Raw genomic sequence first — 23,156 nt, 5'->3', positions numbered from 1 at the left:
ATTTGAATTGCAATTTTATCTCCAAGCATTTGCTAATACAAATGTGCCTGTTCTTCTTTTGTTGGTCTCATTAAAAATTAGTGTATTAGCTGGACATTAGTGCCCTACACTCGTAATCTTAACTACTCAGGAAGTTGAGATCTGAGGATTGAGGTTCAAAGCCAGCCCAGGCAGGAAAGTCCATGAGATTCTTATCTCCAATTAAGCACTCCCTCCCTCCCAAGAAAAAAGCCAGAAGTGGATTTGTGGCTCAAGTGGTAAAACACTAGCCTTGAGCAAAAGGGACAGTGTCCAGGCCCTGAGTTCAAGCTTCAGGACCAGAAAATTTTTAAATTAAAAAAAAATTAATGCTGGCGCTGGTGGCTCACGCCTGTAATCCTCGCTACTCAGGAGGCTGAGAGCTGAGCATAGCGGTTCAAAGCCAGCCCAGGCAGGAAAGTTCATGAGACTCCAATAAACAACTAGAAAACCAGAAGTGGTGCTGTGGTTCAAGTGGTAGAGTGTTTGCCTTAAGCTGAAGAGCACAGGGACAGTGCCCAAGCCCAGAGTTCAAGCCCCACGACCAACCAAAAAAAAAAAAAATAGTGTATATTCTAGAAAATAGGAGTTTTATTGTAATATTTTTATTTAAATACCATCTATTATTCTCCTCAAATTAATGTTATAGTCACTTCTTAGGTAAATTAAAACATCTTTTAAGGGGCTGGGAAGGTGGCTCAGTGGTAGAGCGCTTGCCTTGAATGCATGAGGCCCTGGGTTTGATTCCTCAGCACCACATAAGCAAAAAGAAAAAAAAAGGCCGGAAGTGGCACTGTGGCTCAAGTGGTAGAGCGCTAGCCTTGAGCTGAGGAGCTGAGGGACAGCGCCCAGGCCCAGAGTTCAGACCCGCCCCCCCAAAAAAAAACAAAAAAAGAGTTTCACAGCCGGGCGCTGGTGGCTCACGCCTGTAATCCTAGCTACTCAGGAGGCTGAGATCTGAGGATCATGGTTCAAAGCCAGCCAGGCAGGAAAGACTCACACTCCTATCTCCAGTAAACCACCAGAAAACCGGAAGTGTTGCTGTAGCTCAAGTGGTAGAGCGCTAGGGACAGCGCTCAGGCCCAGAGTTCAAGCCCCATGACCGACAAAAAAAAAAAAAAAGAAAAGAATTTCACAGACTTTCCTACCCAGGCTGGCTTTGAACAGTGTTCTCAGATCTCAACCTCCTGAGTAGCTAGGATTACAGGCCTGAGCCAGGAGTGCTCAGCTTCTTTACAATTTTATAAAATTAAATATAAAGGTGAGTGTGAGTATGTGGAAGTAGTATGAGAGAATAAAACAAGCCCATTTGTAAAGTCTTTTTTTTTTTTTTCAGTTGTGGGGCTTGAACTCAGGGCCTAGGCACTGTCCCTGAGCTTCTTTTGCTCAAGGTTAGCAAGTAGCACTCTACCACTTGAGCCACAGTGCCACTTCCGGCTTTTTCTGTGTATGTGGTACTCAGGAATTGAACCCAGGGCTTCATACATTCTAGGCAAGCACTCTACCACTAAGACACACTTCCAGCCAAAGGGTTTTTTAAAAAATTTCTTTTAATATTCTCTGTTTTCTAAAGTGTTTGTGCATTATTTTAACCATAATCTTACCTCTCTTCAAAAACTGCTGATGGTGGGGGCAGGTAGTTGGGAAGCCTAGGACAACATAGTGCAGCCGACCCGAACCAACCCTTGTGTTTGGATCCTTGTCTCCAGGCAGCCTGCCCCCGGTTATCGTATATGACCGCAATGGCTTCCGCATTCTGCTGCACTTCTCCCAGACCGGGGCCCCGGGCCATCCGGAGGTGCAGGTCTTACTGCTGACTATGATGAGCACTGCCACGCAGCCTGTCTGGGACATCATGTTTCAGGTGGCTGTGCCCAAGGTGAGTCCTCTGCTGGCCAGCTCCTGTGGCGTTTCCAGTCATGCCCATCATCATTGGGAATGAGAATCTTCACGCTAACTTGTGGAACGTCAGATGGGAATTGTAATTGTATTGGCTATTTGGCCTCAGCTGCGAGCGTATCCAGGCAGGTTTTTCAGTGATTCCTTGAGGCTCTTTCCATCTCTTGACTCCTTCTTGGCATTATTCTCATACTGTGTACACAGAGCAGGAAAGTGACTGCCAGCAGGTTCAGGCTTACATGGTCCTAAGCCCATTTCATCACTAAAACTTTAAGTCAGGTTAGTGGTACATGAACATGAGACAGGAGGATCACAGGAGTTCAGGAGATCCCCATAGTGTGACAGCCTATCTCTTTTTTCTATTTTTTGGTTAGTCATGGGACTTGAACTCTGTGCCTGGGCACTGTCCCTCAGCTCTTCAGCTCAAGGCGAGCGCTCTAGCACTTGAGCGATAGTACCACTTCTGGTTTCCTGGTGGTTAATTCATGGACTTTCCTGCCTGGGTTGGCTTTGAACCACAATCCTGACATCTCAGCTTCCTTAGTAGCTAGGATTGCAGGTGTGAGCCACTGGTGCCTGGCTGTGACAGCCTATCTTAAGAAAACAAACTAAAAACTGTCACCTGGCCTGAGGTGTGCATAAGGACCCCTCAGGCCAAGGCTGTGGTTGGCCTCGTTGATGGCACTCATATATGTTGGACTTGGGGTGTAGAGGGACTTGGCCAATGTGTCCACCCTTTTCGAAGGATGTCAGCCATACCACCATCACCTGAAGGGGTGTGTCACTTGAAGGGAAGAGATCCTAGAGGAAAGACATGCAGTCTTTAATCCTTAATGGCAGTCTTTGGCAGTTATTAAATGTTTTATACAGAAGGTTCAGAAATTAAATGTTTCGTTCAGGATCATAAGAGCTAGTAAGAAACAGAGAGACTTCAGCGCACCATGAGCTGCTGCTCTTCTCATGTGGCCTGTCAGGTGCCAGCTGTTGCCACTGGTTCAGATGTGTGAATGGAGGAAAGGCTGTTAGGACTCCTTTCCTCCCTCCACTGGAAGGAACCACCATGGGGCTCCACCACTGGATGGCGCCCATGGCCCCCGAGATGCCTGATCTCCTCTGGGAGGTGGAGTCATGCTCCTGCCTACCTGAGCTGTCACTGAGGCAGGAGCTTGTGGGGGTTTGGGGGTGAGGTATGTGGTGGATTATGTCTTCCCCTCTCCCCTGGCAGTCCATGCGGGTAAAGCTGCAGCCGGCCTCCAGCTCCAAGCTGCCTGCATTCAGCCCTTTGATGCCTCCAGCCGTGATCTCCCAGATGCTGCTGCTCGACAATCCACATAAAGTATGTGCTCTTGGAGGCCTTAGCAGGGGAAGGGTGACTGGTTCTAAGATCTCACATGACTCCCATGCTGGGAATAGGACAGCTGTTGCTGGGGGCTGGTTGTCTTTGGGACTTACGAGAAGATATATGGTGGATTATCATAGCTTCCAACTGAGGGAGAGACAGGAACGGCCTAACACCTGTCTTCCTAATGGGTCCCAGACCTTCAGAAGTGTAGATAGCCCCAAGGAGGCAAGGCCAGTATGCCTCTGTCCATGGACAGTTTTGAGAGCCTCCTCCCCTGGAATCTAACATCTTCCCTCCCTTCTGTTGCAGGAACCCATCCGGTTACGGTATAAACTCACCTTCAACCAGGGTGGACAGCCCTTCAGCGAAGTGGGAGAAGTGAGAGACTTTCCAGACCTGGCTGTCTTAGGTGCGGCCTAACTTTCCAGATGGGCCTTTGACTTCAACTTGGCTACCGTTCCTTTTACTGTTGGGTCTCATCCCAGGGCTTTAGTGCAGAGTGCCAACTGTTCTCTCCTGATGTCAGGCTCTGAATGCCAGTCTCTGGCCTGTTCTGTAGACACTGTGTGCGTGTCTCTGTGTGCGTGTGCGTGTGCGTGTGTGTGTGTGTGTGTGTTTTGTAGGGGCAGCATGGGAGATGTGGAAGCATTTCACATGACCATTTGGGCTGACAGCTGTCTTGTCTCTGCATGTTGGTGGGCACTGCAGTCTCTGCCAAAGCTTTCTTCCTGGATTGTTACCTTCTCATCTACCCAATCTGTGCCTTGTCAGCCTTTGAAAGTCTTTGTTGCTCCCAGGCTGCTGTTCTCAGGGACCTTCTGAGGGACCTGGTTGGTCCTGGGGCAGAGGGGCCTCCAGGCACTCTCTTCCAAGGAAGACCTCATCTCCATCATTTTGAGTGTGCCACTTGCATGTGTTCGGAGTGATCTAGGTAGAATACTTGGCCTCTTGAGCTGTCTGCAGGCGGGAGGCTGCTTGCCAGACCAGAAACCACATTTGGTTGGTCAGTCCTGTCCTTCACCACTGTGCCTTAGTATTGCCCTTAGATGGAGCCTCTAGACAGAGGGCAAAGCTGACCCCAGACCTTGCTTAGGCCTCTGGGCCCTGACTCAGGACCCCCATGTCCATCCTCATCCTCTTCTTTCACCAGCTCCCTTTGAGCTCTTTAATGTGAACCCCATTTAGTCATCGGAACCTCCAGCTGGCAGGTCAGCCCTGGCTTGGTGACCTCTCAATCCCAGATGGAGAGTTGAGGGGTGCAGGTGACCAGAAGAGATTAGCAATGATGTAGGTGGTCACTGAACCAGAATGTCATTGAATAAATACCACGTAGCAAACTGGCCTCTTGGTGTCAAGTGGATGTGGTGCCAAGGCATTGAGAGGTGACAGGCCACAGCTGTCTTCTGGTGAGCAGTGATGAAAACTTGGAACTATCCCAGCCAGAACAGAGCGCTGAAGAGCCCTCTGAAGGAGCCCTGAAGAAAGCTGGAGAGGAGAGCTTTAGAATCTGAAGGGCAGACTCAGGTGTACCAATCTGATTATGCTCACACATACCTACTGTGTGCTGTGAACATGATGTTCATGTTTAACAAGTCCACTTAGTGCATCAGTGGGAGGAGGATGCTGAGTTGGGAGGGAGGGGTGAGGAGAGGAGCCGGGGAGGCTGGGCAGGATTCTACCTCAAACTGCAAGGCTGTTTTGGAGTTCTTATTGATGAGATCCAATACTTTCATTCTGATCATTTACCTCTATATACAGCTGGAAATCTCACAGTCATGGGTGGGGGTGGGGGCTGTAAAGATAATCAAGGCATGCTGATTTTGAAGCCAGTGTGAAAAGTTATAAAGCAGATAATGATTCGTGTAAGACTGAGTGTTCTTGTAGCTTCTCTCTGTAGCCATCACAGAATGCTAGTGTCACGGGTAGATGAAGAGAGACACTTTTCATCTTGTAGTTCAAAGGTGAACGAGGGGTCACTCTGCCATGTGGAGTAGGGCAGCATAGGGGTGGGAGGGGTCAAAGGATGGTAGCCACCCTGGAAGTATTCTTGATTTATGTCAGCAGAGCTTTCTCATTACTAGGTTCAGCAACTACGTCAAGCCCAGTGCTGTCTCTTCATTCAGCCACAACCAGCTCCCTTGAGCCAGGTGCTGGAGGAGATTGCACATAGAATTTTAAAAATTCATTTCAGTAAATATTATTCTGCATGATCAGAGGTACATAGGTGTTGGGCCTTTGTGTTCCTCTCCTGAGAGTATCCTGCTTTTAGTCTGTATGTTAATGTATAGAAAGCCTGTATAATTTATCATGTCCCAGTGTATTTTACATCTAGCTTCTCCATATGAAAGAACACATGATCATTTGTCTCTCTGAGCTTGGCTTACCTCCCTTAACCTGATTTGTTCTAAGTCTATCCATTGCAGATACAATTCTGACAGAAGTCCCTGGCTTCCTGAATGTTTATTCTTCAGAGAAAAGGGCTCATAGTACATTACCACACTGGCCTTTATGCTAATTTTTTTTTTTTTAAGTCAGTCGTGGGGCTTGAACTCTGGGCTTGGGCGCTGTCCCTGTGCTCTTCAGCTCAAGATGAGCACTCTACTGCTTGAGCCATAGCGCCACTTCCGGTTTTGTAGTGGTTTTTTTTTTTTTTTTTTTTTTGGGTCCAGTCATGGGGCCTGAACTCTGGGCCTGGGTACTGTCCCTCAGCTCTTCAGCTCAAGGCTAGCGCTCTACTGCTTGAGCCACAGCACCACTTCCAGCTTTTTTCTTTTTGCTTATGTGGTGCTGAGGAATCGAACTCAGGGCCTTAGGCATGCAAGGCAAGCGCTCTACCACTGAGCTACCTTCCCAGCCCTGTAGTGGTTTTTTGGAGATAAGAGTCTCACGGACTTTCCTGCCTGGGCTGGCTTTGAACCGTGATCCTCAGATCTCAGCCTCCTGAGTAGCTAGGATTATAGGCGTGAGCCACTGGCGCCCGGCTTAATTTTTTAATATACAGAAATTAAGAGCAAAATATTTTACTAAAATCTTGGCTTCAGAAACAATGGTATATTCAAAACACAAACCCTATAAGCCAGGCATTGGTGGATCACACCGGTAATCCTAGCTACCCAGGTAGGCTGAGATCTGAGTATTACAGTTTGAAGTCAGCCTAGGCAGAAAAAGTCTGGGAGATTCTTATCTCCACTTAACCACCTAAAAGCCAGAAGTGGAGCTGTGGCTCAAGTGATAAGAGTGCAGGGATCGCACCCAGGGCCTGAGTTAAAGCCCCAGGACTGGCACAAAAGAAAACCCCAAGATACATTTGTTAGAGCAACTTAGCATCTTCTTGGTATTAGTTAACTCTATTCATAGCTCAGAAGCCTTTGTCATATTGATATGTGTAGAATGGCATTTCTAATCAAGTACCCAGCCCCATGCTTCATAAAGAAAGAATACAGTATGAGCCAGATCCTGGTGGCTCACACCTGTAATCCTAGCTATTCAGGAGGCTTGAGTTCTGAGGATCATGGTTGGAAGCCAGCTTGGGCAGGAAAAGTCTGTAAAACTCCATCTCCAATTAACCAGCAAAAAAACAGAAGTAGAAGTGTGATTCAATAGAGCCACTAGCCTTGAGAGTGAGAAAGCCAAGCAAGAGCTTGAGGCCCTGAGATCAAGCTCCAGTACTGGCACAAAACAAAGAAGAAACAGTACAATGTGAAAGCAAGCCAGAACTAGTGTGGGCTTTACAAGTCACTAAAGACCTAGGCTATTAACACACACTATGACACTCTACTCCTCACTGCCTGCTGAGTGATGCCTTCAGCTTCAGACGGTTGCATCTGTGTGTACCTTGTAAATCAAGAAGGAAGAGGATAAAGAAGGAGAAAATGCTATCATTCCTATTACAAAGGCCTCCTGCAAGTCCCATGGGATGTTTACATTCATATCTTGTCCTGGTGAGCTGTATGGCCACACTTCTGCACTGGAGACCAAGAAAGTCTTAAATTTGTACACAATGCTATACTACCAAGTTAGGTTTGGTTACTAAGGAAGGAGTAGTAATTTAGTGGATTGCTCCAAGATAGGGCGATTTATTGGGGCACATGCTACTCTGAACTATTGCTGAATGAAATGCAGGTCATGTGTTTCCTCACCTGAGCCAAGTTCTTTTCTTTCCATCCATGCTTTTGTGGAGTTGAGGACTAGGGTGCCGACCCAGGGCTCACTTGTGCTACGGGAGTGTTCTACCCACTAAACCAAACCCTCACCAGTGGTTACAAGAGCCTACGTGGTTTATTGGTGCATACCTGTAATTCCAGCTATGCAGGTAGGAAGTCATAGTCTGAGGTTAGTCTTGAAAAATAATGTCAAGACCCTATCTACAAAATAACTAAAACAAAAAAGGGATGGAGTGTAAAGTGGCTGGGTACCTATCTAGCAAATGCATGGCCCTGAGTTCATTTAAAAAGACTGGTTATAGCTCAGTGGTAGAATGCTTGAATAGTATGCATGAAGCTCTGATCTCAATCCCTAACATCAAAAGTGAAAAAAAAAAAAAAGCTCTTCTAATGAAAAAAAAAATGTAAAGGAGGCATGGAAGGACCAAAATTGAGGCCAGAGGCATGGCTCAGGTGATAGAGCACCTGTCTTGCAAATGTAAAGCTCTTGAGTTCAATCCCTAGAACTGCCAAAATAGAACAATGACATAAAGGAGGCAAAAAGGAAACAGTAAAACATCAGTGTAAATCTGCATATGTCAAAAATTGCCCCCAATCAAAGGCTACAAGATGAAAAAAAAAAAGCTTGAAGTTTGACTGGAATAATAACACGGAGGTCTAAGTATATGTTATCTGCAAGAGACACCCTTAGGTTTTCAAAGGTATTGGGACTAGGAGAAAGATAAAAGGTTGGAGGTGTGAGTGGGAACCATAACAAAGTTAAAAGGGATGTATTAGTCGTGAGCAAAATGCACTAAGTCAAGCTGGAGTTCAGTGGCTCAAGCCTATAATCCTAGGAGACTGAGATTTGAGGATTCAGATGTTTATCTCCAACTAACCACCAGAAAACCAGAAGTGGACCTGTGGTTCAAAGTGACGGAGCTCTAGCTTTGAGCAAAAAAGCTCAGAGAGCCCCAGGCCCTGAGTTCAAGCTCTATGACTGACAAAAAAAAGGTGCTAATGGAGGTGTGGCTCAAGTAGTAGAGCACCAGCCTTGCGTGGAAAAGGTCAAACCTCAGTACCTTCACCTAAAAGTAAAAACAAAAATGCCTGTCAGGTAGTGAAAGAGGGGCATGTTTTAGAGGCCTCCATGATTCTGGCTCAATTTGTTCCCACTTAGCCTAGTATACTAGCTTTCCTGATTTGGACTCACATACTTAGGTTTAGAGTGCTCAACAATTACTGTGAACACGAGAATAGAAAAATAGTGACTGTCAACCACACAAAAAGGAACCGAAGGCTGGGAAGGTGGCTCAGTGGTAGAGCGCTTGCCTTGCATGCCTGAGGCCCTAGGTTCGATCCCCCAGCACCACATAAGCAGAAAAAGCCGGCAGTGGCGCTGTGGCTCAAGTGGTAGAGTGCTAGCCTTGAGCTGAAGAGCTGAGGGACAGCCCCAGGCCCAGAGCTCAGGCCCCACGATGGGCCAAAGAAGAACTGAAAAGCTGCATTTCCCGTCATAGAAGCCGCTATCCCGTCCCTCCTTTCACATGATAGGTTTTTAAGGTTCATTTTTAAGCCATAGGAAACAGTAAGTGCAGGCGAGGTCTGAGGGGACAGCAACGTCCCGGAGCGACGCGAGCGCCACATGCCAGGTGTGGTCCCCTCACCTGCCCGCGCCGGAGGGAGAACGCCGGTGCAGGGGCCCCGCGCTCCGCTTTCTACAGCGGCGACCTTCAACCCATTTCTTCCTGCCCCGTTGTGAGGAATAAACGTGGCATCAAGACCGTAGTGGCGATGTGATGACCTCATAGTAAGCGCACGGCTTACTGCTCAGCAAGCAGAAGAGCAATGGCCGTTTCTGCCGAGTTCCCAGTCCCGGCGTTTCCTACTCAGACCCACTGCGCAGGCGCAGCGTCGGCCGTCGCCGTGGTAACGGCCCTCCACTTCCGGGAGGGGGACGGCGCGCGGCGAGGGCCACGCCAGCAGGAATTTCGAAGTTCGGCCTTGGGCGGGCGTTCTCTGAGGCCGGCCCTGCCGTCTCGCGGTGCCGCCCGCCTCTGCGTCCCCGTGGCCACCCCGGGGTAGCTCTCGAGGCCTGGCCCGTCAGGCCCGAGCCGCGCCGCCATGGACTTCTCCAGGTTCCTGGCGGACGACTTCGACGTGAAGGACTGGATCAACGCGGCCTTCAGGGCCGGGCCCAAGGAGGCGGCCGCGGGCACGGCGGACGGCCACGCGGCCACGCTGGTCATGAAGCTGCAGCTGTTCATCCAGGAAGTGAACCACGCCGTGGAAGGTGAGCGGCGCGGGGGCCCGGCCCGGGGCGCGGGGGCCCGGCCCGGGGCGCGGGGCTGGCCGGGGGGTGCACGGCGCGGGCCCCCGGCCTCGGCCAGCCCCTCCCGCACTCGGCCGACCGCATCCCGGGCGGCTCAGCTCCGTGTTGGCCAATGCCCGAGTTTCCTTTGAACATTTACATGATCGTTACTGTTGTTGTGCTGGGTTGGCCCTCCAGCCCTAGAGCCACGCCCCCAACCTTTACCCCGTTCGCAGCTAACTTTTCACAGGCTCATGCCTGTCATGTGCCCCAGAGCGGGGTCCCTAGCTTTTTAACTTTGGGGTGGGGTTGGGGGGGGTAGAGAGTAGAGTCCAGCTAAGAAGTGTACAGCCCAGTCTGGAATTCACAATCCTCTCCTGAGTGCTGGGATTACAACACTCAGTTTTCTTAAGACATGGCTGCCAGTGTCCACCTGCTGTATTACATGATATCAGGCACGTAACATCCTGGCTCCTGGCTGGATCTTCTTCGTCTTCTTCCTTCTTTTTTCTTTCTTTCTTTTCTTTTTCTTTTTTTGCCTGCCCTGGGGCTTGAACTCAGGGACTGACCACTGTGTCTGGGCTTCTTTTTGCTCAAGGCTAGCACTCTACCACTTCAGCCACAGCACCACTTCTGGCTTTTTCTCTGTGTGTGGTGCTGAGGCGTGGAACCCAAGGCTTCATGCATGCTAGGCAAGCACTCTACCACTGAGCCACATTCCCAGCCCAGTTGGATCTTTTTTTTGGGGGGTGGGGGGCGTCCGGTCGTGGGGCCTGAATTCTGGGCCTGGGCGCTGTCCCTCAGCTCTTCAGCTCAAGGCTAGCGCTTTACCACTCGAGCGACTGCGCCACTTCCGACTTTTTTCTTTTTGCTTATGTGGTGCTGAGGAATTGAACCCAGGGCCTCATGCATGCAAGGCAAGCGCTCTACCACTGAGCCACCTTCCCAGCCCTGTTCTTAGCTTTTTGATCAAGGCTGGTGCTCTACCACTTGAGCCACATCCCCACTTCTAGCATTTTTGTGGGTAATTGGAGATAAAGAGTCTCACAGACTTTCCTTCCCAGGCTGGCTTTGAACCTCAATCCTCATATTGAGTAGCTAGGATTACGGATATGAGCCACCAACCCTCAGCTTACTTTGCTGTTCTTGATTTCTGAGACAGAAACGAGTCACCAGGCCCTTCAGAGCATGCCCAAAGTGCTCCGTGATGTCGAAGCCCTGAAACAGGAGGCGTCATTCCTGAAAGAACAAATGATTCTTGTCAAGGAGGACATTAAGAAATTTGAGCAGGATACATCACAGTCAATGCAGGTTCTGGCTCTGTCTTGTCATGAGGGGTTAGAGTAGCACAATGTTTTGGGAGGCTGTGAAATCACTGGGTGGCTAGAATTTGGGGGGTAGAAGTTTCCTAGAGAGAGAGGGTGCCATGGGTGCTTCGGTTTCAGGGTATTGATGGGAGGGAGAGAAAGAGAAGGCACTTATTTATTTTGGTGCCAGTCCTGGCGCTTGAACTTGGGGCCTTAGCATTTTCACTCAGCGTTGGCCTTCTACCAGTTGAGGTATACGTCTATTTCTGGCTTTTTTGGTGGTTCTTTGGAGATAAGAGTCTTCATGAGCCGGGCGCCGGTGGCTCACGCCTGTAATCCTAGCTACTCAGGAGGCTGAGATCTGAGAATCGCGGTTCAAAGCCAGCCCGGGCAGGAAAGACCGTGAGACTCCTATCTCCAATAAACCACTAGAAAACTGGAAGTGGCGCTGTAGCTCAAGTGGTAGAGCGCTCGCCTTGAGCTGAAGAGCTGAGGGACAGCGCCCAAGCCCAGAGTTCAAGCCCCATGACCGACAAAAAAAAAAAAAAAGAGTCTTCATGGACTTTGCTCCCTGGGTTGGCTTTGAACCTCAATCCTCAGACCTCAGTCTCCTGAGTAGGTAAGGTGACAGGCGTGAGCCACCAGTGCCTGGCCTGGAATGACACTTCTTTCTTCTTTGTCCCCATTGCTCTCAGGTGCTGGTGGAAATTGACCAGGTGAAATCCAGGATGCAGCTTGCTGCCGAGTCTCTTCAGGAAGCTGACAAGTGGAGCACGCTGAGCGCTGACATTGAGGAGACGTTTAAGACTCAGGTAGGCGTCCTGTTTAGGGGATGGAGTGGGGTCATGATAGGTGGTGTCCCACCTATCAGAACTACAAGGATGTCAGCAGTGGCACGCAGAGACAATCAGACATCAGTGTGTGGGGAGGTCTGGAACTGCTCTGAGCTCTTTGACCCTCCTTCGTTGGCACCCTCTACCTGACTGAAACCCGTGGGCACAAAGGGGAGTTCAGAAGAAGCCTCAGTAGTCACATAGAAGCAGAGGAGATAATAGGGAATGGGAGCGTAGAGTGGAAGTTGGATGGATGGGCCTGCCACACCTGGGCAGGCCAGCTCCTCCCAGGCAGCACAGTGGGAGCTCCTGACACCAGCACAAGGCTGGAATGCAGTGCTGGATGCCTTTCCCAGTGGGAAGCAAAATAATGATTATACTGAGCATCCCTCCCCTGCCTTCTCTTCCACTGACAAACTTTTTTTTGTGTGCTGGTACTGGGGCTTGAATTTAAGGCCTGTCTTAGTTTTTTTTTTTTGTCTGTCATGGGGCTAACTTGGCCTGGGTGCTCTTCAGCTCAAGGCTAGCGTTCTACCACTGTGCCACAGTGTCATTTCTGGTGGTTAGTTGGAGCTGAGGGTCTCGTGGACTTTCTTGCCCAGGCTGGCTTTGAACTGTGACCTTCAGATCTTAGCTTCCTGAGTAGCCACCAGCGCCTGGCTATCTTAGCTTTTTTGCTCAAAACTAGTGCTTTGAGCCAACAGCTCTACTTGCAACTTTTTGGTAGGTAAATGGAGATGAGAGTCTCATGGACTTTCCAGTCTGGGCTTGGCTAAAAATTATGGTGCTCCAATCTCAGCCTTCTGAACAGCTAGGATTATAGGTATAAGCCACAGACACTTGGTTTCTTCTTCTTCTTCTTCTTCTTCTTTTCTTCTTCTTCTTCTTCTTTTCTTCTTCTTCTTCTTCTTCTTCTTTTCTTCTTCTTCTTCTTCTTCTTCTTCTTCTTCCTCTTCCTCTTCCTCCTCCTCCTCCTCCTCCTCCTCCTCTTCTTCTTCTTCTTCTTCTTCTTTTTTGGTGCTAGTGCAGGGGCTTAAACTCTGGGTCTTGGTTCTATCCTAAGCTTTTGTGTTCAAGGCTAATGTTCTACCACTTGAGCTATAGCTTCTTAGTTGTTAAGTGGAGATAAGAGTCTCATAGATTTTCCTGCCCAGGTTTCCTTTGAACCATGATCTTCAGATCTCAGCCTCCGGAGCAGCTAGGATTACAGACGTGAATCACTAGCACCTGGCTTTTGACAGAAACTCTTAGCAGCTTTACACTTGCTGTCCACACAGGCCTTCTTCTCACAAACAGTCCCTCATCTTGAGCACTGCTTACCACTGCTTGCCTCTTGTTCCCCTATCAATTATTAAGGTCTTCAGTAAGGGAAGCCCTGTTTGCCCTTTCCCCTATCTAGCCCTTGGGTACTTCATGGGTTTAACTATTGCTGGCCTCATAGATGTAAGCTCAGGTCTTAACATTGCCCTGGATCATGTGGAAAGAGGAGAATGAGGAGTGTGTTCTCCATTTGGGTTTTCTCAACAGGGCCTCATTATGTAGCCCAAGCTGGTCTGGAACTTATGATCTTCCTGCCACACCTCAAGTGCTGGGGATTACATGTATGAACCACTACCTACAGCTCATCTTTTAAAAAAAAAATTTTTTTTAATTGGTCATGGGGCTTGAACTCTGGGCCTAGGTGCTGTCCCTCAGCCCTTCAGCTCAAGGTTAGTGCTACTTGCAGCTTTTTCTGCTTATGTGGTGCTGAGGAATCAAACCTAGGGCCTCATGCATGCAAGGCATACATTCTATCACTAAGCCACCTTCCCAGCCCCTGAATTTTTTTTATTTTAAATATCTTAATTTACTTCATAAAATATTCAAATTCAGCTTTCAAATATCTACCTGAATTTTATTTAAAAAAAAATACATTTTGTTGCCTGCCTTGGGGAATGAACTCAGGGTCTGGGTGCTTGCTGACCCTGACCTTTTTTTTGCTCTCAAGGCTAGTGCTCTACCATTTTGAGCCATAACATCACTTCTGGTTTTTGGTAGTTCATTGGAGATAAGCATCTTTTTTTTTTTTTTAATTTCTAAGTACTATTTATTTTTATTTATTTTTTATAAACATGTTTTTTTACTGTGAAAATACTGTACAGAGGGATTACAATTACATGGGCAAGATAATGAGTACATTTCTTATCAAGCATTGTAGCCTACTTTGTTTCCCCTTCCCATCCCTTCCCATCCCCACCTCCCCCGTCTCCCCTACCAAAGTTGTAAAGTTCGTTTTTCGACATAACGACTTGTACATCTCATTGTTGCAATGGGTCCTCCTGTATCCCTGTTTTAACGATTTGTTTTTTCCCTTCCCCTCCACATATACCAACATCAAATACAGTGAAACCAGGGGTTATACCATGGGGGAGGGACATACAAAGCAACAAAGACATAATCTTATAAATATGTTAGAAACAAGGAGATAAGCATCTTATACATCTTATACCCCGTCTGGTTTTGAACTTCCATCCTTAGCTCTCAGCCTCTTGAGTTGCTTGGATTATGGTGTGAACTACCGGTGCCTGGCTTATTTTAAATATTTTTAAAACTCTCTACTTGTTGCTGAGCTGCCTTTCAGTAAGCTGGTGGCACAGTAACGATGGCAACAGATGGTCATTTTCCTTTTGCTCTCTACCAGTAATGGACATTGTGATTTTTCAGAGGCTTTCCCAATTGGCTCAGGAAAATGGCCCTTCGTTGTTTTAATTTGCATTTATTTCAGTACCAGTAATGGTGAATGTAATATCTCTGGGCCATTTAATTTTAGGCCCTTTCATATATGGAAGTAGTAAGCATCTTTAAAATACATGTCCCCATCCTGGTCTTTTTATAGGATACAGCTGTGATTTCTGCCAAGCTCATTGGTATGCAGAACAGCTTGATGATACTTGTGGATACCCCAGACTACTCCGAAAAGTGTGTGCACTTGGAGGCGTTGAAGAACAGGCTGGAGGCCCTGGCCAGCCCCCAGATTGTGACAGCATTCAACTCCCAGTCTGTCGGTGAGTGTCATCACAGCACATACTCTGCATCTTGAGCCTGTACGATGCTCTGACTGGCATTAATTATGAAGGTTGCAAATAAACCTGTCTCTGTATGATGCTTACATGTTTTCAACCCTATACACAGTTTTTCAGCATATAGAAAAATTGAAACAGGCACCATGAATACATCCTCTAGGTTGGACTCCAGCATTAGCACTGTTTTTTTGTTTGTTTGTTTGCCAGTGTTCTGAACCTCATGCTCTGCTCTTTTTTGTTGTTGTTGGTTGTGGGGCTTGAACTCAGGGCCTGGGCATGGTCCCTGAACCCTTCGCTCAAGACTAACACTCTGCCACTTTGAGCCACAGCTCTACTTCTGGTTTTCTGCTGGTTAATTGTAGATAAGAGTCTCACGGCCTTTCCTGCCTGGGATGACTTTGAACTGCAATCCTCAGATCTCAGCCTCTTGAATAGCTAGAATTACAGTACAGAGGTGAGCCACCAGCACCTAGCTTATCTCATATTCTTGTTTAGCTTTTTTGCTCACGGCTGGTACTCTACCTCTTGAGGTATGCCTCTACTTCTGGCTTTTTGCTTGTTAATTGCAGGTACAAGTCTCAGACTTTCCTGCCCAAGCTGGCTTCAAACTATAATCTTCAGATGTCAGCCTCCTGAATAGCTGCTTCAAACCATGATCCTTAGATCTCAGCCTCCTGAGTAGCTAGAATTGTAAGTTTGAACACCTGACTTTATTGTTACTATATTTTAAGTAATTCTTTTTTTTTTTTGTCAGTCTTGGGACTTGAACTCAGGGCCTGGGCACTCTACCACTTGAGCCACAGCACCATTTCCTTTTTCTGATGGTTAATTGGTGATAAGAGTCTCATGAACTTTCCTGCCCAGGCTGGCTTTGAACCGTGATCCTCAGATCTCAGCCTCCTGAGTAGCTAGGATTACAGGCATGAACTACTGGCGCCCAGCTTTCTTGTTACTTTCTTATTCTTACTTGGCTAATTTCTTCTAGCAGGATTTATTCTTTCCTGTATTTTCCTGGCTTATTATTTCCTTCTGTGACTAGAATTCCTTTAAGTTTCTTCTGTGCTGGTTTAGTCATCATGGATTCCTTTAGCTTTGTTTATCATGGAAGATATTTATTTCTACCTCAATTAAGAAGTGTTAACATTGCTGGGTACATTAGTTTAGGTTGGCAATTGCTGTATTTCAGAGCTTGAAGTATGTTCCTTCTTGCTTTTAGAGTTTTTTTTTGTGTGTGTGTGTGTGTTTTTTTTTTAAAGAAATCTATTATTCTTATAAACTTATCATTGTAGGTAACCTGTCTTTTCTCTTGTGCAGCTTTCAATATTTGCTTTATTCTGTTTGCTTAGTGTTTTAACTATAATGTGTCAGGGAATGTTTCTTCTCTGATCTTGTCTGTTTAGTGTTTTGAGAGCCTCTTCCACATAGATGACTCTCTTGAGGTTGGGGAAATTAATCTGCTATTATATTATTGAATAGGTTTTCAGTGCCTTTAGTTTGTATCTCTTCTCCTTCTTCTACGCCTATGATTCATAGGTTTGATCTTTTAATGGAGTCCAAAAGATCTCTTGAATTGCATTTATAGCTTTGTAGTGTCTTCATGTCTTTGATCTAATTCCCCTGCTTTATGTGCATTCCATGATCACCTATTTTCAATTTGTTTTGTTGTATTTGCTGGGCTTTTGCTAGGCATTCAGTTGAGTTTTTAATTTGGGCAAATGAACTCTTCATTTCCAAGATGAGTTTTCTTTTTCTTTTCCTTTTTTTTTTTTGTCGGTCATGGGGTTTGAACTCTGGGCCTGGGTGCTCTCCCCGAGCTCTTCATCTCAAGGCTAGCACTCTACCACTTGAGCCACAACACCACTTCCGGTTTTCTGAGTGGTCTATTGGAGATAACATTCTCAGGGTCTTTTCCTGCACAGGCTGGCTTTGAACCGTGATCCTCAGATCTCAGCCTCCTGAGTAGCTAGGATTATAGGCGTGAGCCACCGGTACCCAGCTTGTGTTTTATTTTTCAAGATTTCTATATGTTCTTTTTTATATCCTGCATTATCTTATTTAATTAATTTAGTTGTTTGTTTGACTTTCTGGTTGTTTGTGTCCTCTTTGAATTTGTTCTGCTTTTTATGCATCAGCTCTTTTATTTATTTATTTTTTGTCGGTCATGGGGCCTGAACTCTGGGCCTGGGCACTGTCCCTCAGCTCTTCAGTTCAAGGCAGCACTCTACCACTTGAGCCACAGTACCACTTCCGACTTATTCTGCTTATGTGGTGCTGAGGAATCGAACCCAGGGCCTCATGCATGCAAGGCAAGCACTCTACCACTGAGCCACCTTCCCAGCCCCCAGCTCTTTTATTTCATTGATCATTCTTGTCATTGTTGCTTTGGATTTGTTGAACTTTCTTCCTTTTCACTGTCACTTAAGTGGAGTGGTTTGGTTTTTGTTTATTCATGAGGTTAGTGATCTTTTTCCAGGATTTATGCATCTGTGGCCAAGTTCTGATGGAGATTTCAGTCTTCCATGTCATTTTAGTTGGCAGTTTGTCTGAGATTACATAAGACTGGGTAATGGCTGGGTTGCAGTATATTTTCCTGTTGTTAGATTGGAGGGGTGATTCTCAGTTGTCAAATATTCATTTTTAATGTCTAAGACACTATGGGAGCTCTTTTTCACTCAGGGTAAGGAGGTTTAGTTATAAAACCTGTTGTACAGCTGGGCACTGGTGACTCATGCCTGTAATCCTATCTACTCAGGAGACTTAGGGTTCAAAGCCAGCCTGGGCAGGAAAGTCTTTTAGACTCTTATCTCCAATTAACTACCAAAAGAAAAAAAGCCAGAAGGTAGAGCTGTAGCTCAAGTGGTAGAGCACTAGCTTTGTGCAGAAAAGCCTGGGGACAGTCCCCAAGCCCTGAATTCAAGCCCCAGGACTGGTACGCACGCACACACACACACTCACACAAACCTGTTGCATTTGATAAACCACAGCCTTGTGTTTGTGACAGTCTTCAGTGATTATAGATGAATATAAGGGGAAGAATGTGTCTTCATGACTTGGGAAGACCTTTGCAGGAGAGGTAACAGGAAGGTTATAGTACTATTTAATGAGTACTAGGTATTTGGTTATAGAAGGAAGGAAGAGGTGGGAACAAGTTTAAAAGGAGAGGTTAATGAGAAAGTGCGGTGAGGTAAGTTGGAAAGAAATCTAGTTAATCTAGCCATGGAAGAGGGTGGAGCCATGAGAGAGGGTGGAGCCATGAGAGAGGGTGGAGCCAGGACAGGGTGGAGCCTTGAAAGGGTGGAGCCATATTCAGATCTTCAGAGTCCCAGTTACCTTTAATGGCACCTCTGTGTAACCTGAAAAGGGTCCTTCCCTGCCAGGTATCTGAGCAGCTGTCTCTAATGGTGGCTTCTGTGGGTGTTAGGAGTTGCCCTTGTGGTCCTCCATAGGTAAAAACAACAGCTGTGGGACTGTACCACTGTTGTGTGACTAGCAGGGACTCCAAGTACAGCCAGGCTTGCTAGGCCTCTGCTGTCTAAACTGACAGTGTAGCTTCCCACAGTGGTGCCCTATGGGGTCTTCTCTCTTCTCTTCAACCAGCTCCCTCCCCAGACCCTAGAGTACCGGAGTCTGGCAGCAGACTCTCAGTATGGTGACTCACGGGTGCTCCCTGTGATCAGGGGCCCACAGGATGCCTTTCCCTGCCAGCCCTGGCCTCCCCTGACTCCTGTATTGGAGCTAAGGCTGGTGGAGTGAGTGGGCTTTCCATGGGTAGCGTTGGTGGGCCCACCGCAGGGCCATCTGTTTTACCTCATGTTCCATTCTTGTTTCTCCTCAGGGGAAGCAGAGTGGGGCTCGGACCTCCTTGTTGCTTTTTCTCCTGCTGGGATAGTTTCTTTTGGTTCTCTGCCTCCCCATCACCTTTCTTCATGGTTTCTGGTTGTTTCCTTTCTTTTTTCAGAATCGTGTCTTTTCTCTGACAGAAGATTCTTCATATTCATGGAGTGAAAATGGCAGATGCTTCTAATCCACCCCCTCATCCTGTCTCTACTTTCCTGTCTTTGTCAGTCTTTTTTTGGTGGTGGTGGTGCTAGTTCTGGGCCTTGAACTCAGGGCCTGGGCACTGTCCCTCAGCTTTTGTGCCTGAGGCTAGCCCTCTGCTGCTGGAACCACAGCTCCACTTGTAGCTTTTTGGTGGTTAATTGAAGATAAGAGTCTCATAGACTTTCCTGCCTGGCCTGACTTTGAACTGCAGTCCTCAGATCTCAGCCTCCTGATTATTTTTTAGATAAGGTCTTGCTTTCTTCCCAGGAATGTGCCTGGGCCTTGAACCTCCCATTTTTACTTTTCCTGTCCCAGACATAGACCACCATGCTGAATTTCTTCTATTGAAATGGAGTCTTATGGACTTGGCTACCCACCCAGGCTGGCCTGGAACCACAGTTCTAATCTCAGCCTCCCTTGTGGCTGGAATTGTAGGCATGTGCCACAAAGCTCAGCTGTTGGGCTGAGAAGGGCCTTATAGGTATGTATAGGCTGGCCTCAGCCACAGGCCTCCTTAACTTGGGTTCTAAGTAGCTAGGACTATAGGTGTGAGCTATACATGCTGTTTTTGTTTTGTTTTGAGAGGGTCTGTATATACCAGGCTAACCCGGAACTCTCATTCCTCTTGGCTCAGTCTCCTGATGAGGACCAAGGCCAGGCCTGATGGTGCCTGACACATCCCTGAAGGGAAAAGCCTCCTTAAAATTTACATCCCAGGGACTGGGATGTAGCTCAGTGGAAAGCGCTTGCCTAGCAAGTGCAACATCTTGGGTTCAATCCCCAGTACCGATAAAGAAAAAGTATATAATTGAGAAACTCAAAACGGGCTCAATGGTAGAGTGCTTGCCTTGCATGCATGAGGCCCTGGGTTTGATTTCTCAGCACCACATAAGCAGAAAAAGCCAGAAGTGGTGCTATGGCTCAAGTGGTAGCATGCTAGCCTTGAGCTGAAGAACTGAGGGACAGCACCCAGGCCCAGAGTTCAGGCCCCACAACTGACAAAAAAAAAAGAAAAGAAAAAGAAAAACTCAACCAAAAATATCCATTCTAGGCTCAGTCCTCAACTCCAGTGCAATTCCTGTTACCATGCATGTGTGCCCATCCCTTTGCCAGTGTGGCATCCTAGCCGTGAGTGGTGGAGACATTACATAACAAGCCGTGGCATGCAGGGTCTGATCGAGAGTCACGTGTCTGGTCCTTCGCTTGTTCCTCATACTTGTGATCCCCCAGGCCTGAGTTAGTTCACTGGGTGGGAAGGAGGGAGTCCTAGATGCTCTTAACTCACACTTGTTCTTGTGAATTCTTTCTCTTGGCTTTGTCAGAAAGCCTGCTAACTCTATCCCCACGTTGTGTCCTTTAGATCAGTCCAAAGCATTCGTGAAGATCTTCAGTGAAATTGACCGGATGCCTCAGCTCCTGGCCTACTACTACAAGTGCCACAAGGTGGGAAAGAGGCCCTGGCTGTGGCCTCAAGGAGGGGAAGGTGGCCTCCTGTCCCCTGGCTGTGTTCTTCCACTTGGCCAGCAGGGGGTGCTCTTGGCCCAGCCTGCGGTGGTAGTTAAACGCCCGCTGGAAAAAAGTTACTGCTTTTCATCTTTTTACATTTACAGCTGGATTCATGTACAACATTTAAGAGTTGCTTCAACCTTTCCTCTTTGTCTCTCAAGAGAGACTCGTGCCTTAAGCCTTATTGTGCCCTCAGCCACTTGAAAGAATGTTACGCTCTCTAACAGTGTCCAGGTTAGGTGTCCAAAAAAACCCTGGCAGCTTCCTGGGCCAGCCTGAATGCCAGCCAGCCCAGTGCTCAGGTGTCTTCTAAGCTGGGAGGTGAGGACACGAGAGAAAGACATGAAGGTTCAGGACACGCCCCGCCCTGCGCTGAGGTCAGTTAGGTGAGGACAGTGTGCCGGGTGCAAAGGACACAGGGTCAGATGGAGGGAACGGTCCAGCTGTGGGTGAGGGAAAGCAGGTCCTGTAAATGCCCTGCTTATTTGTTCTCTCTTTTGTCTTCAGGGAGCGGAGCGCTGTGGGTGCTGGGCTTAGGGGGGGGCCCTGGTGCCTTGGTGGGCGCAGGGCAGCGTCAGCAGGTAGCCCTTTCCTCTGCAGGCACCCCTTCTCGCAACCTGGCAGGAACTGTGTCAGAGCGACCTTCCGCTGGACCGGCAGCTCACCGGCCTGTACGACGCCCTGCTTGGTGCCTGGCACACGCAGATCCAGTGGGCCTCACAGGTAATGGCTCAGCGGGGCTCCAGGGTCGCCCACGAGGGACCAGCCACTGGTAACTGTGCAACACCCCCTGCAGAAATCGCTCCATCGCTGCCCGTCACCCACGGGTTAAAGGATAGGCTTAGAACTCAGTGAACCCTTTCGGCCACCACGAAAAGTCGTTATCATGCTTATCGGAGTCTTTCCCAGGGTCTAATGTGACAGGGTGGCGGTCGCTCAGTGAGGGCTCTGGAATTCCTGAGTGGCTATCTTCACATCTCCAAGCATGGCCCCAGTCAGGTGGCAGTGAATGAGGGTGGCTTTTTTTTTTTTTTTAAAGCTTGACTTCAGGTCAGGTTTACCCAGCCTGCACTTCACCTGCCTTGTTCTCTCTCTTTCCCCCCGTGAGTTGGAGAAGTGTTAAATGTGACCAGGGTGGAGGGAGACAGTCTTCAGTGGAAACTTTCCATCTAACAATGTCTGCAGCCATTTGCAGACGTTGGAAGTGACCCACGTCCTTGTCCCAGTGCCGGGCCACGCCCATCCTCTTGTGCACAGGGAAAGCTATCTTGCTGGGGAGTGATGACTCTGGAGCTGGTGGTGGTGATGTGGTTGTTAGATCATCTACCATCAGCAGTGACTCGCTCTGCAGAAGGTTGTCAGTTGCCGGCTGGAGTGAACTGGACTGCACCTGGGAGGAATTCCTGCCTAGGCCATGTCACATTGGTGAAAGCACTCTTCTCCATCTCTGTCTGTTTATCCTTGAACTGACCTTCCTTATTCTCACTTAGGTTTTAGCTTCCTGGGGTGGTTGCCATGTTTATTAATTAGCAGTTTTCAGGAAGCCTATCCAGTGCATGCTCACTGGTCCTTTCGAAGTTCTGTAGCAACCAGATACTGGTGGCTTAGCCTGTAATCCTAGCTACTCAGGAGGTTGAGATCTGAGGATCGAGGTTCAAAGCCAGCCTGGGCAGGAAAGTCTGTGAGACTCTTTGTCTCCAATTAACCACCAGAATACCAGAAGTGGGCTGTGGCTTAAGTGGTAGAGCGCTCACCTTGAGCTGAGGAGCTGAGGGACAGCACCCAGGCCCAGAGTTCAAGCCCCATGACCGAAAAAAAAGTTCTACAGCCAGGGTAAAACAGTTTATGCCTACCCTGGGAATCTTCTGCCTCTGTTTTCTTTTATTTATTTATTTATTTATTTTTGGGTCTGGTCGTGGGGCCTGAACTCTGGGCCTGGGCGCTGTCCCTCAGCTCTTCAGCTCAAGGCTAGCGCTCTACCACTTGAGCCACAGTGCCACTTCCGGCTTTTTTCTTTTTGCTTTTATGTGGTGCTGAGGAATCGAACCCAGGGCCTCATGCATGCAAGGCAAGCGCTCTACCACTTAGCCACCTTAGCCCCTGCCTCTGTTTTCTAAGGCAGGAGTTGATGCTCATTGCATAGCTCAGCACTTGCTCTTTACAGGATGTAGGCATGACAGGCATACTTTCATCTCCCAAAGCTCAGAAGAGCGCAGAGTAAGGCCAGAGTCACTGAGGGCAGTGGTTTGCTTCAGGTTTGTTTGTTTGTTTTCAAACTGCCAGGTTTATTTATTTAATGCCAGTGAAGAGCCTGAGTGTTTTCCCTTAGCTTGCTTTATTTATTTGTTTCTTTGTTTATTATTTTTTGTGTCAGTCTTGGAGCTTGAACTTGAGGCCTGGGCGCTGTCCCTGAGCTTTTGTGGCCAAGGCTTGCTCTACCACTTGAGCCACAACTCCACTTTTGGCTTTTTGGTAGTTCATGGGAGATAAGAGTCTCAAGGATTTTCCTGCCTGGGCTGGCTTTGAACTGTGATCCTCAGATCTCAGCTTTCTGAGTAGCTAGGATGACAGATAGGAACCACCTATGCCGGGCTACTGCCAGTATTTTAAATGAACACGCACACACATGTGCATACAAACCCAGCCCTAAGCACACTAAGCAGACACTGTATCACTGAGCCATACTCCTCGCCCT

The 23,156-nt window shown here is 47.8% G+C and overlaps 2 protein-coding genes across 2 annotated transcripts in view; both read left to right on the top strand.

Moving 5' to 3' along the window:
* Gga2 (golgi associated, gamma adaptin ear containing, ARF binding protein 2) overlaps nucleotides 1–5,125 on the top strand; it is a 36,325-nt gene extending 31,200 nt beyond the window's left edge. Inside the window, exons 15-17 of the mRNA XM_042689832.1 lie at nucleotides 1,728–1,897; nucleotides 3,143–3,253; nucleotides 3,569–5,125. Coding sequence (XP_042545766.1) covers nucleotides 1,728–1,897; nucleotides 3,143–3,253; nucleotides 3,569–3,679 — 392 coding nt within the window. The 3' untranslated portion in view covers nucleotides 3,680–5,125. The remainder of the gene's footprint in view (nucleotides 1–1,727; nucleotides 1,898–3,142; nucleotides 3,254–3,568) is intronic.
* A 4,233-nt stretch (nucleotides 5,126–9,358) lies between these two features.
* The window catches only part of Cog7 (component of oligomeric golgi complex 7), a 51,130-nt gene continuing 37,332 nt past the window's right edge, over nucleotides 9,359–23,156 (top strand). Inside the window, exons 1-6 of the mRNA XM_042689827.1 lie at nucleotides 9,359–9,694; nucleotides 10,875–11,023; nucleotides 11,715–11,831; nucleotides 14,728–14,896; nucleotides 20,316–20,398; nucleotides 21,062–21,184. Coding sequence (XP_042545761.1) covers nucleotides 9,526–9,694; nucleotides 10,875–11,023; nucleotides 11,715–11,831; nucleotides 14,728–14,896; nucleotides 20,316–20,398; nucleotides 21,062–21,184 — 810 coding nt within the window. The 5' untranslated portion in view covers nucleotides 9,359–9,525. The remainder of the gene's footprint in view (nucleotides 9,695–10,874; nucleotides 11,024–11,714; nucleotides 11,832–14,727; nucleotides 14,897–20,315; nucleotides 20,399–21,061; nucleotides 21,185–23,156) is intronic.

Source organism: Dipodomys spectabilis, unplaced genomic scaffold (genome assembly GCF_019054845.1).
Source record: "Dipodomys spectabilis isolate Male_0828 unplaced genomic scaffold, ASM1905484v1 ptg000127l, whole genome shotgun sequence".
In the NCBI taxonomy this organism is placed as follows: domain Eukaryota; kingdom Metazoa; phylum Chordata; class Mammalia; order Rodentia; family Heteromyidae; genus Dipodomys; species Dipodomys spectabilis.
Note: the sequence above shows the minus strand (reverse complement) of the source record. Positions and strands in the feature narration are given on the sequence as shown.